Source organism: Bos indicus, chromosome 15 (assembly GCF_029378745.1).
Source record: "Bos indicus isolate NIAB-ARS_2022 breed Sahiwal x Tharparkar chromosome 15, NIAB-ARS_B.indTharparkar_mat_pri_1.0, whole genome shotgun sequence".
NCBI classification, from domain to species: Eukaryota; Metazoa; Chordata; class Mammalia; order Artiodactyla; family Bovidae; genus Bos; species Bos indicus.
The window spans coordinates 80,141,987-80,154,939 of NC_091774.1; the positions used below are offsets into that span (position 1 = coordinate 80,141,987).

Consider the following 12,953-nt stretch of genomic DNA (forward strand, 5'->3'; position numbering starts at 1 on the left):
GGGCTCTTTCTGACCCAGGGATTGAACTCATGTCTCCTGCATTGGCAGGCAAATTCTTTAATCCTGAGTCACCAGGGAAGTTTCCTTTTAAAGTTTAGCATCCCTTTATTCAAAGCAAGTTATTATGATATTCAAGATATGAAAACAATGCTAATTACTTCTCTTTCTTCCAATTTGCTCAACTTTCCTCATATTGCCTTGGGTTCTTGCATAATAAAATACATTTGAATTCTTACAAGTTAGTAGAAGTCCATTATAGTGAAAATGCCCCTTGGGTCAGATTAATATTTTAAGAAAATATAGATCAAAATAAATTTTTATTCACATTTTGCTAAAATAACTAAGAAACTTAGAAGATTAAAAAAATCCAAGCACTCTGATGGCCCAGTATTATTTCTGCAGAAGGGGCAAGGCTTGGAATAAATTGCATGTATTCCATTGTACATTATATAATCTTCACCTGTTAATCATATTGCCTTGACAAAGAAGGTATGTCACAGTGCAGATGAATTTACATACACAAAGAAGATCTGTTTGAGCTAAACTATTGACTTCATTTTATATATATATATATATATATATATATATAACCTGTAACTGTATTGGCCTTGTGTATGAAAATAAACTTTCAGATAAGTTGAATTGTTTTCCCAAACTAGCCCTTTTTATATACCATAAGGAAATTTAGAGCAGAGATTCTATCATGTACCTATCTTTCTATCTACCTATTATACGTCTTATATGTTTCTTCACAGAAATATAAACGTCTCACTGCAATCTGTTACAGTTTTCTTATTTATACAGCTGTCTAATACGTGTCAAGTGTGTTAACTGTTTCAGCCTATATCAACTGTACATAGAACTATATAGAACTCTGTGTTGGAGTAGCAAGTTCTACACATTTTCTGAATTCTGGTTTTAAAATTTTATTATGGATAGTATATAATAGCATCATAATTTATTATATAATTGGCATATGTATTGTCATATTATTAAATTTAATTTATACATTTCACTATGTAATTGCAATTATATAAATGACTAGATAGAAATTATAGAAAGTTTGCAAGAACAGCACAATAATAGTTTATATATGTAGCCCTCAAATTTATGTCTTAACTTTTTTCTTGTCATATCTATGTCTATATCTATTATATGTCTTGTTTGTATCTATACATCTATGTATGTATATATGTATCTATTTATCTATCATCTCTCTATCTATAACTGGTTTTTCAACCTTAGTAATATTGAGATTTTAGACAGATATGGTGATTTATAGGATGTTTAGAGGCATCTCTGACCTCCAATCATCATATGCCAATAGCTTCCACATTCCAGTTGTAACAATTAACATGTCTTCTCAATTTTGACAAATGTCCTTTGGTTAGTAAAATAATTTCCAGTTCAGAAACAGCAACTATCTCTGTCTCTATCACTATTTATATATTTTATTATATGTAGGAAAATGAAAGTGTTAGTTGCTCAGTCATGTTTGACTCTTTGCAACCCCATAGATTGTAGCCTGCCAGGCTCCTCTATCCTTGGGATTCTCTGGGCCAGAATACTGGAGTGAGTTGCTATTCCCTTCTCCAGGGGATTTTCTTGATTCAGGGATTGAACCCAGATCTCCTGAACTGCAGGCAGATTCTTTATTATCTGAGCCACGAGATGAGTTTATTTTCAAATATCCTAAACTGGAAAGTTTAATCTGTTTATACTAGCTTTGCATAGTGAAACTCTTCCAGATGATGATACATAGAACCTATTGACTATGTTGATATTTCTACCCAGAACAGGTTCTTTAATAAACCTGAATGGAAAGACTCAATGGAACAGGGTCGAGTGAATTCATCCTCATGGGAATTACTGACCGCCCTGAGCTGCAGGCTCCATTGTTTGGGCTCTTCCTCATCATCTACGTGATCTCAGTGGTGGGCAACTTGGGCATGATCATCCTCACCAAGATGGACTCCAAGCTACAGACACCCATGTACTTCTTTCTTAGACACCTTGCTTTTACAGATCTTGGTTATTCTACAACTGTGGGACCCAAAATGTTAGTAAATTTTGTTGAGGATCAAAATATAATCTCCTATTACTCTTGTGCTATGCAGCTAGCTTTCTTTCTTGTGTTTATCATTAGTGAAATTTTTATTCTGTCAGCAATGTCTTATGACCGCTATGTGGCCATCTGTAACCCTCTTCTCTACCCAGTCATCATGTCACAAAGAGTATGCTGGGTGCTGGTAGCGATCCCCTATGTCTACAGCACGTTTGTGTCTCTTCTCGTCACCGTAAAATTATTTAATTTATCTTTCTGTGGCTACAGAGTCATCAGTCATTTCTACTGTGATAGTCTTCCTTTGTTACCTTTGCTCTGCTCAAATACACATGAAGTAGAAATGATTATTCTGATTTTAGCTGGGTTTGATTTGATTTTCTCTCTTCTGATAGTTCTTGTGTCTTACCTTCTCATTCTTGTATCCATTCTCAGGATGAGCTCTGCTGAAGGCAGGCACAAGGCTTTCTCTACCTGTGGATCCCACTTGACTGTGGTCATAGTGTTCTATGGGACTTTACTATTTATGTATGTGCAACCAGAGTCCAGCCATTCCTTTGCCACTGATAAAGTGGCTTCCATATTGTATACTTTCATTATCCCTATGTTGAATCCCTTAATCTACAGCTTGAGGAATAAAGATGTAAAATGTGCACTACATAGGGTGTGGAAAAAATCAGGCAACCTTTTTTATTAATATGCAATGCAATTTCTATAAACTGGTTATGGACTCTAAATTTTGTTCTATGTGCCTCCAAATTAAGTAGTGAGTATAAATATTTTCAACAATTATTTATAGATTATATTATATATACTAGGAAATTCCAACTGTTGCAAATAGATTAATGAACAAAATAGTAAAAAAAAAAAAAAAATTGCCTTAAGCATAAAAGACCAATTTTGTACATAAATTAAGTAAATGTCAGGAGAATGTGTTAGGTGGATATAGACAAAGAAATGACTGTCCAGGTTTCTGAATGTTTTCTCATCTTTTAGAAAAAAGTTACAGCATGTTGTGTGTGTCTGTGAGTTTATTTTCTTTTGTTTTTGCCATCACACTTTCCCCAGTATGTTTCATCTGTGTATTTGAAGTCATCAATCACATTTGTTTTCGCAAATATTCTTATTCTTTACACTGAGACCCCACATTTTCTATCATCAATTCTTCTAATTCCTTATAAGAACCTATTCACCTATTAACTGAAAATATGGCACAAAGTGAAGAAGAACTAAAGAGCCACTTGATGAAAGTGAAAGAGGAGAGTGAAAAAGTTGGCTTAAAGCTTACCATTCAGAAAACTAACATCATGGCATCCAGTCCCATCACTTCATGGAAATAGATGGGGAAACAGTGGAAACAGTGGCAGACTTTTTTTTTCTAGGCTCCAAAATCACTGGGCTCCAATCACAATGGTGATTGCAGCCGTGAAATTAAAAGATGCTTACTCCTTGGAAGGAAAGTTATGACCAACCTAGACAGCATATTAAAAAGCAGAGACATTACTTTGCCAACAAAGGTCCGTCTAGTCAAGGCTATGGTTTTTCCAGTGGTCATGTATGGATATGAGAGTTGGACTATAAAGAAAGCTGAGTGCCGAAGAATTGATGCTTTTGACTGTGGTGTTGGAGAAGAGTCTGGAGAGTTCCTTGGACTGCAAGGAGATCCAACGAGTCCATTCTAAAGGAGCTCAGTCCTGGGTGTTCATTGGAATGACTGATGTTGAAGCTGAAACTTCACTATTTTGGTCACCTGATGCGAAGAGCTGACTCATTGGAAAAGACCCTGATACTGGGATATATTGAGGGCAGGAGGAGAAGGGGACAACAGAGGATAAGATGGTTGGATGGCATCACCGACTCGATGGACATGGGTTTGGGTGAATTCTGGGAGTTGGTGATGGACAGGGAGGCCTGGCGTGCTGTGGTTCATGGGGTCACAAAGAGTTGGACACGACTGAGCGACTAAACTGAACTGAACTGATGTTGCAATTCAGCCATTCGTAAGTCCAACTGAAGCCTTATTTTGTCTCAATTCATGCATTTTGTTGAAATCAGAGGACATTTAAATCAAGATAAACTTTGAGATCCCTCAGTAGCTCCCAGATTGGTACTTCTTGTTCTCTCATGTGGCAATTCTTTCTTCATAACTGGTAGTTTGATTGAAGGGATACTAAAATAATTTTGTCCTTTTGAATAAAAATATTTATCCATGTTTAAAAGTAATGTTTTACTTTTTGCATTCTTGAGTAAGAGAAGCACTGATGAATTAATTGTATTGGTTCTCTTTCCTTGGGTTGATGCTTCCAATTTTTATCAACATTTTTTATGCAGTAAGTTTTAATTGACTTTCAGTATTTAACTGCACAATTCATTATTCTACTTGTGGGAAGCAAAGGGAAACAATCTCATTGTTGGTACTATACCATATTTCAAAGGCCTGATACATGGCAGGGATGCAGTCATCTTGCTTTTTAAATTGACTTCTACATTTTCCCATGTGCTACCTTTTACTGTACTTAATAATTCTCCAACTTTACTGAGGTTATTAGTCTACACTATATGCTTTGTTAAGTATCTTGCAGTAAAATTATTTGTTTATCCCATGAAGCTTTAATAAAAAAATTTCACTGGAATACAATTTTTAAACAACATGACACAAAACAGCCAAGATGTCCTTTAACATATGTGGATTAAAAAAATATGGTATATCCAGAAAATGGATGATAGCTTTTTAAAAACATGTGCTGATATTATTGTGAGTACAGAGGCAAAAATAAACAAATTAACAAATAATGCTGACCCAAAGCTTATAAAAATGCACTCAAAATGAAAAAGAAAATTAAGTATAAAATGTTAAACAATAAAATATTCAGATAAAGCAGTAAGGGAAAATCTATATCCAAGACCAAGGGCTAGTGGAAAGTTTGTATGACATCAAAACATAATCTAGATAATCCAATCAAAAAATGATCAGAAGACATAGTCGTTTCTCAAAATAAGGCATACAGATGGTCAAGAGACAGATGAAAATCAGTGTTTTGGATTATTAGAAAAATGCAAGTCAGTCAAAAATTCAATGAGATATTACCTCACATCAGCCAGAATGGTTATCCTCAAAATATCCACTGCTGGGGTCCAGCCCCAGCAGGATCCCAGCAGGATCCCCAGTAGGGATACCCTCAGGATGAATGGCATTAGCAAGAGAGAAAGTAAAGGAGAGAGAAAGAGGCTGATATTCCTTGGTTTACACAGAAAGCCAATAAAGCCCCTGACACGGGACTTGTTCTGTTCATGGAGGCCTCAGGTGCCCGTTCGATGGAGTGAAAACTCAGAGCACTTTCTCGCTTAGAAGCCCGGGCAGGAAAGTGAACTCAGAGAGCCTCTGTGCTCCAGGGGATCAGCCTGAAAAAGAGAGAGAGAGAGAAAGAAAGAATGACACAGGGAGACCCAGCTTAGGTGGAACGGGTCTGCAAATTTTTTTTTCAAAAGGAGCTTTTATACCCTGAGTTACACATTTCCAGAAATGAAATATGCAGGGTCATTCAGAGTCAGCTCAACATTCCACCAGTTTGACCCTTATCGAAACCAGGCTCCCTTTCGCATACCTTTCCACTTACAAGGGTCTTCTGTTGTGTTCATTATCTTCTAGCCCTGTGGCCTGATAACATTTTATGACTCTTTCCTGACAAAGGTTGCTGCTGCTGCTGCTGCTAAGTCACCTCAGTCATGTCCGACTCTGTGCGACCCCAGAGATGGCAGCCCACCAGGCTCCTCCATCCCTGGGATTCTCCACACAAGAACACTGGAGTAGGTTGCCATTTCCTTTTCCACCTGACAAAGGTTGGTCAACCAGAAAACTTGTTTTCTCCTTTAAAGTGTTTTTCTTTATTTTTCCAATCTGCATCATCCTCATAAAGTACTAAAAAAAGTTACATTTCATAGAGCAAAAGTATAGTGGGTTACAACAAAGAAAGAACTTATTAACTCAAGGTCTTATGTTGCTAATGTCAAGGCTATTACTTATTTTTCTTACATTCCAACTATATTAATTAATGCATTCCCAGGCACACTATGGATAAGGGATGTGGAGACTTGGCAGCAAGCATTGGATCAACAATGAAACCCTTCATCAGTACTACCTAATAATTTTTCATCCCTCAAAGGACTTTATGCTCATTAGGACTTTTAGAATGCTTAGGCTTCCTGTGCCTTTCATGGTTGGGGAGTTGTGAACAATTATGTGTGTTAGTTGCAAGAGTATGGATAAACCTGTCAAGCAAGGTAAAATGCCAACAGATGGGTTTGAATTGAAATACTCTTTTCATGCTCAGGAGAGTTATTAATTAGAGCCCTAAGTTGATCTTTTTCAGAGAAAGGTGGTCGGGGGATAGCCCCCTGTTAATGTCAGAAGAGTTGGTGAAAAGCATAATATAGTAAACAGTAGGGGTCGTGAAGAGTCGGCCAGGACTGAGCGACTTCACTTTCACTTTTCACTTTCGTGCGTTGGAGAAGGAAATGGCAACCCACTCCGGTGTTCTTGCCTGGAGAATCCCAGGGATGGGGGAGCCTGGTGGACTGCCGTCTATGGGGTCGCACAGAGTCGGACACGACTGGAGTGACTTAGCAGCAGCAGCAGACAGACAGAGTTTGGTTTCAGGGTAGATGCTCGAGCAGGTCCAGGGAGTCCCTGAATCATGGCTGTAACCTAATCACATCTCCCTTTAATACTTCCCAGGCTAGGTTTAAGGAATTTGGAGATGTGGGCTTGAGTGGTACAGTTAAGGTATATAAGATTTTCACAAAAATTTGTTGGGGTCCCTGGCTAAAGAGGAAACCCTGTCTCGGACCCACCGGTGTAATAAACTGCACTCCACTATCCATGCTGTCCTTCTGAGTGGGTTTGTTTACTGGAGTATTTGGCTATAACAATAGAACTCTTTCATGTTTCAGTATTTTAATTATCTGCAGAATGTAGGCTAAATCTGAAAAGAATAAAAAGAAAGACACTAATTTAACTTACCAAAGATAGAAACGTTTAGGGTATCAGTTTATGTAGGATACTCATATGTATACTTTCATGGTTTCTTACTGTCTTATTGGACATGAAATCAGTTAACGTTTTTGTTTTTTTTTTTTTCTGAGAGTCAGATTGATCAATACTTTAATGATAGATAACTGAAGATCTTTCCAGATTAAAAAATGCCCAAATAAAACTTAATACAAAGCAAACATATTTTGCTTTGTAAAATATGGAAAAAAGAAACAACGGTTTTATGTATTTAATTCTCTTCTCAAAGAGAACAAATTGGAAAGAAAGGGCAGGTACACGTATATACATATGCAGGTTTTTGTTTTAATGAGGTCAGATTCCTATAGTTGAAATGCTGATTACCCTAAAGCAACAAGAACAACACAATTACACTTTGAATTGCATCCCAGTTTCTCAAGGGATCTTCTCAGGGTACCTCAGTGGAACTGTTTTTGTATGTATGTGTGTGTGTGTGTTTTTGTTGTTTGTTTGTTTTAATATGTGCAATATAAAAAAATGTTACAAAGGGTGGAAATGGACAAAACCAAAGCTTAAAGAAATGAACAAATTCTTAGAAAAGTACAACTTGCCAAAACTCGACCAGGAAGAAATAGAAAATCTTAACAGACCCATCACAAGCACGGAAATTGAAACTGTAATCAAAAATCTTCCAGCAAACAAAAGCCCAGGTCCAGACAGCTTCACAGCTGAATTCTACCAAAAATTTAGAGAAGAGCTAGCACCTACCCTCCTCAAACTCTTCCAGAAAATTGCAGAGGAAGGTAAACTTCCAAACTCATTCTATGAGGCCACCATCACCCTAATACCAAAACCTGACAAAGATCCCACAAAAAAAGAAAACTACAGGCCAATATCACTGATGAACATAGATGCAAAAATCCTTAACAAAATTCTAGCAATCAGAATCCAACAACACATTAAAAAGATCATACACCATGACCAAGTGGGCTTTATCCCAGGGATGCAAGGATTCTTCAATATCCGCAAATCAATCAATGTAATACACCACATTAACAAAAAATAGTAGAATTATTGATTATAAGTAACTTGCATAACATGGAAAGAATTTCATTAAGATATAATATGGACTGAACCTACCCTTTGCAAGGAAAAATTGCATAAGTAAAATTGGCTTCACAAGGCTATTGTGTCTAGAAGTGTCTTAGGAAGTGACATCTTACCACCTATATCTATACAATTCTGTTTAGAGCCCAATTCTGCATTTGATATCACAGGTAGAATGAACATGTGTTACTCCTATCTGGAGTGATGTTTAGCTTCAATAGTCTCATTTATTTCACAAATAGTTCTTGAATGAAAAAGTCAAGCTGGACATTGTGTTAGGCACAAATAGCCAGGGATTATCAAAATCAAACAGGTAAGCAAACATGGTTGGCTATCCATTACTAACAAATGGAAGACAAGTTGTAACTCCATGCTCCTCAAAATTATTTTAAAAGATAACATATTGAAATGCTAAACATAAATGTAAAATATTCTATAACATTTGCAGGTTACAAAAAATGAACGAAATGATCAGGCTCAAAAGGAAGAAAAAGAAGTAAATCAGAAGTAAACATAGGTGCTGACATCATGGCTCTCCTATAGGCTTTACAAAACTTTTTAACTTCATAATTGAGACTAAGTTTAAAAAATGCAAAGCCTTTGAGAATAAGAGCAACATAAGATCCCATTAAAATCTATATATAAATTCATTACCTTTAAAATTGACATTTTCATTATCAGTGTTAATTAAATAAAATTGCCTATCCACAAAAATCATAAGTAACTTTATCTATCATGTTTGGATATCTGGTTAGGAAAAAATCCCCATGTAGAATCAACTGTCACAGCCTTTCCTTACATGGGTTAAGTCTGGATTTTGCTGTCTGCACAAGTGAGGCTCCTTCAAGCTAGAAATTAAAATACAGCAGACTGAGTTGGTAGCACTGAGAGATCCCTAACAGAGTCAGTCTTCCAGGAATATCACAGAGATGTCCTGTTTAATGTATTTTTATCATCCAATTGCAAATAAAAATGAGAAAGAACATCTTCAAATTTCTGAGACACAAACTGAGAGAAAAATAAAGGGGCTGTTATTTCAACCCACTAAACTTTTGGGTACTTTGTTATGTAGCATCTTTATCAGAACAATAAAAATTGATTGATGAAAACCATTGATTAAGTTGACTTGACTGAAGGTAATAAATTTGAACTCTGTTCATCAAAATACAGAAAGAAAATAGATAACAGGGAGAATTTTATTGAAACATGAAACCAATAAAGGACAATATCCAAAATATGCAAAGAACTCCCATTGCTTGCAAAAGCAATACTTTCTAAAGAATTTAATATAATCTATACCAAACTATATCAGCTATAAATTCCATAGGCATGACCAGAACAAAATAATAACCAAGTATTTGAAAATATATCAATCAGTTCAGTTCCAGTTCCGTTCAGTCACTCAGTCATGTCCAAATCTTTGTGACCCCATGGACCGCAGCATGCCAGGCCTCCCTGTCTATTACCAACTCCTGGAGTTTACCCAAACTCATGTCCACTGAGTCGGTGATGCCATTCAACCATCTCATCCTCTGTCGTCCGCTTCTCCTCCTGCTTTCAATCTTTCCCAGCATGAGAGTCTTTTCAAATGAACCAGCTCTTCGCATCAGGTGGCCACAGTAGTGGAGTTTCAGCTTCAGAATCAGTCCTTCCAGTGAATATTCAGGACTGATTTCCTTCAGGATGGACTGGATGGATCTCCTCACAGTCCAAGGGACTCTCAAGGGTCTTCTCCAATACCATAGTTCAAAAGCATCAATTCTTCAGTGCTCAGCGTTCTTTATAGTCCAACTCTCATGTCCATATATGACTACTGGAAAAACCATAGCTTTGACTAGAAGGACCTTTGTTGGCAAAATAATGTCTCTGCTTTTTAATATGCTGTCTAGGTTGGTCATAACTTTCCCTCCAAAGAACAAGCATCTTTTAATTTCACAGCTGCAATCACCATCTGCAGTGATTTTTGAGCCCCCCCAAATAAAGTCAGCCACTGTTTCCCCATCTATTTGCCAATAAAAATACTAGAGTAACTAGAAAAATACATTGAAATTTTATATATGAATATTAACATAAATATGAGCTATATGTTAAGGGAATGTAAAGACAAGACAGGAAATGTCAACAGATAATTGTCTTGGATTGCAAACTAGCCCCCATACATGGAGGGCAAATAGAGGCAGCAGAAAGAGTCTGACCACTCCAGATGGAAGGTGGAAGGTTTAATAAACAAGGGAAATTAACAAATGAGCTTGTCTTGGGAGACTAAATTTTTGTAAATCGCCACCCAACCTGCCAGAATCTTAAAATTTATGGAGAGACCTTAACTGGATTCAGTCATATATTCAGTCCAGATTATCTCAACAGCACCTTCCTCTCTCAGGGCAGTGTCCCTAAACAATGCCTGTTATAGGAATGCTGGGCAAAACATATATTCCCAGGATGAGGGGTGGTGAGGAACATCCACTATCTGGGTCCAGCTCACCATCAACGCCCAATCATATCCTCTGGAATAACTCCTCAAACAAGCTGGAAACTATAAACATCTGTTTAAATGAAATTTCTGCTTCTGTATAGGTAAAGGTAAGTTAGTATCTCTACGGTAGAGAGGTAGAAAACGCTAAATTGCTATGGGGCAATGGTCCAACTAACAAACTTTAATGTTACATAACTTTTAGAATCCTAATTTAAGGCTTTGTGACTGTAAAAATACTTATTTTTATATAAACTCTAATTTCTACTGGAGATGTTTTTCAAAACAAGTGAGAAACTCCAGTCATTCCTCCCCCACACACACACCCCGGGGAGTATTTGCCTAATCCTAAATGTATTACTGGGTCAATTTATCCAGATTGGGAATCTCTGATGGGAAAGTGAAAAACTGTAAAGAATGTGTTGACCAACACTAATATGAAAAATATGAAATTAAAAGAAATTCAAAACTGTGTCAGGTTATTTCCATGAAGCATTTTTGATACTGTAAATGGTTTAGAGACATAGACTAAACCTATGAAAGACAAAGTTAATTATATTTCAGTTATATCTGTGCATTAGAAATAGAATTCCATCAATATGTATTGATTATAAAACTTATATGAAAAGTATAAAGAGTCAGTCAAGAGTAACTAAATCCTTCTGAAAAAGAAGACCAAGGGACATGTTCCAGTTCACACAGATACTAAGACACAGTGGCTAGAGTGTTTGATAAACTGTAATATTGGCACAGGGATAGATCAATAGAATTCCAGAGTAACACTGAATGAGAATTGTTTTCCACATATATATGAATCCCTAAATTAGGAAGAATTGATACAAAACAGAAAATAGCTGCTCTTCTTGATAAATGGTGCTGAATATTTGTATATTTGTATATAAAAGCAAGGGAAAACATAACCTTTTTAGAAGATAATATATCTCATTAGACTCAGGGTAGAAAATACTAACAGTAAAGAAAAAATATATATAAATCTATCCTACACTGAAATTTTACATGTTTTGTTGTCAAAATGGGCTTCCCTCATAGCTCAGTTGGTAAAAAAAAAAAAAATCCTCCTGCAGTGCAAGAGACCCTGGTTCCATTTCTGGGTCAGGAAGATACCCTGGAGAAGGGAAAGGCTACCCACTCCAGTATTCTGGCCTGGAGAACTCCATGGACTGTATAGAACTCCATGGGATTGCAAAGAGTCAGACATGACTGAGCGATTGTGCAACTTTCACTTGTTGTCAGAAGAGGAAATAAAGACAAGACAAACCTTGATGGGAGAGTATATTTCTGATAGATGCAACTAACAAGAAGTTGGGGTCCGATCACATCACTCCATGGCAAATAGATTTGGAAAAAAGTAGAAACAGTGGCAGATTTGTTTTTCTTGGACTCCAAAATCACTGAGGTATGGGACTGCAGCCACCAAATTAAAAGACACTTGACCCTTGAAAGAAAATCTATGGCAAACCTAGACAGCATATGAAAAAGCAGAGACATTACTTTGCCAACAAAGGTTCATATAGTCAAAGTTATAGCTTTTCCAGTAATCATGTAGAGATGTGAGAGTTGGGCCATAAAGAAGGCTGGGTGCTGAATAACTGACCCTTTTGAATTGTGGTGCTGGAGAAGACTCTTGAGAGTTACTTGGATAGCAAGGAGATCAAATCAGTGAATTCTAAAGGAAATCAATCCAGATATGAAGAGCTGACTCATTTTAAAAGACTGATATTGGAAGGATGGCATGCCCCCTGCAAAATGTATGGGCAAAGACAACCACTTTTACAATATTTTGTAATTATTTTTCATAGGAAAGGTAAAAATTGCTTTTTCTGCTTCAAATCCTGTCATCCTTGCTGGCATATTGATTATGTCTTCATTGTCAAGTATGAACTAGTGAATGTAAGCTTGTTTAACTATTTTAAACACTTTCTCATTTGTTTTAAAAATCCCAATCTGTATCTTTCTGATATCAGTAGTTAATAAAGACTCTAAAATTACTGAAACTGTCCATAGTATAACTAATTTTTATTTTCAAAATTTGTTGAAATAATATTCACAGGAACTTTGGTAACATAATCATTTCTAAAATGATGGGGAGTTTTGAAGTTACATAATCAAGTAAACCATCATTGCAGAATAGAAACTGTCATCCAGCAGTAACACCCATCCTGTAATTTAAAGATTGCTAGAGTTTTTTTCTTTTCTTCTTCTTCTTTTTTTTTTAATCTTGAAAGAATATAAAGTAGGTTCTAAAAATCAGAGTTGAATGGGAAGGGTGCTGAAAGGGTGCTGAA

At 36.4% G+C, this 12,953-nt stretch overlaps 1 protein-coding gene across 1 annotated transcript; it reads left to right on the forward strand.

Annotated features, from left to right (window-relative positions):
• The first annotated feature begins 1,817 nt into the window (after positions 1 to 1,817).
• On the forward strand, positions 1,818 to 2,759 carry LOC109569102 (olfactory receptor 8K3-like). The gene has a single exon (XM_019974417.2). It carries the CDS (start codon positions 1,818 to 1,820, stop codon positions 2,757 to 2,759), a length of 942 nt encoding a protein of 313 aa, XP_019829976.2.
• Positions 2,760 to 12,953: the final 10,194 nt, after the last annotated feature.

Coding starts and splice junctions, on each gene's coding strand:
- LOC109569102 (XM_019974417.2), top strand. CDS start 1,818: ATGGAAAGACTCAATGGAACAGGGTCGAGTGAATTCATCCTCATGGGA.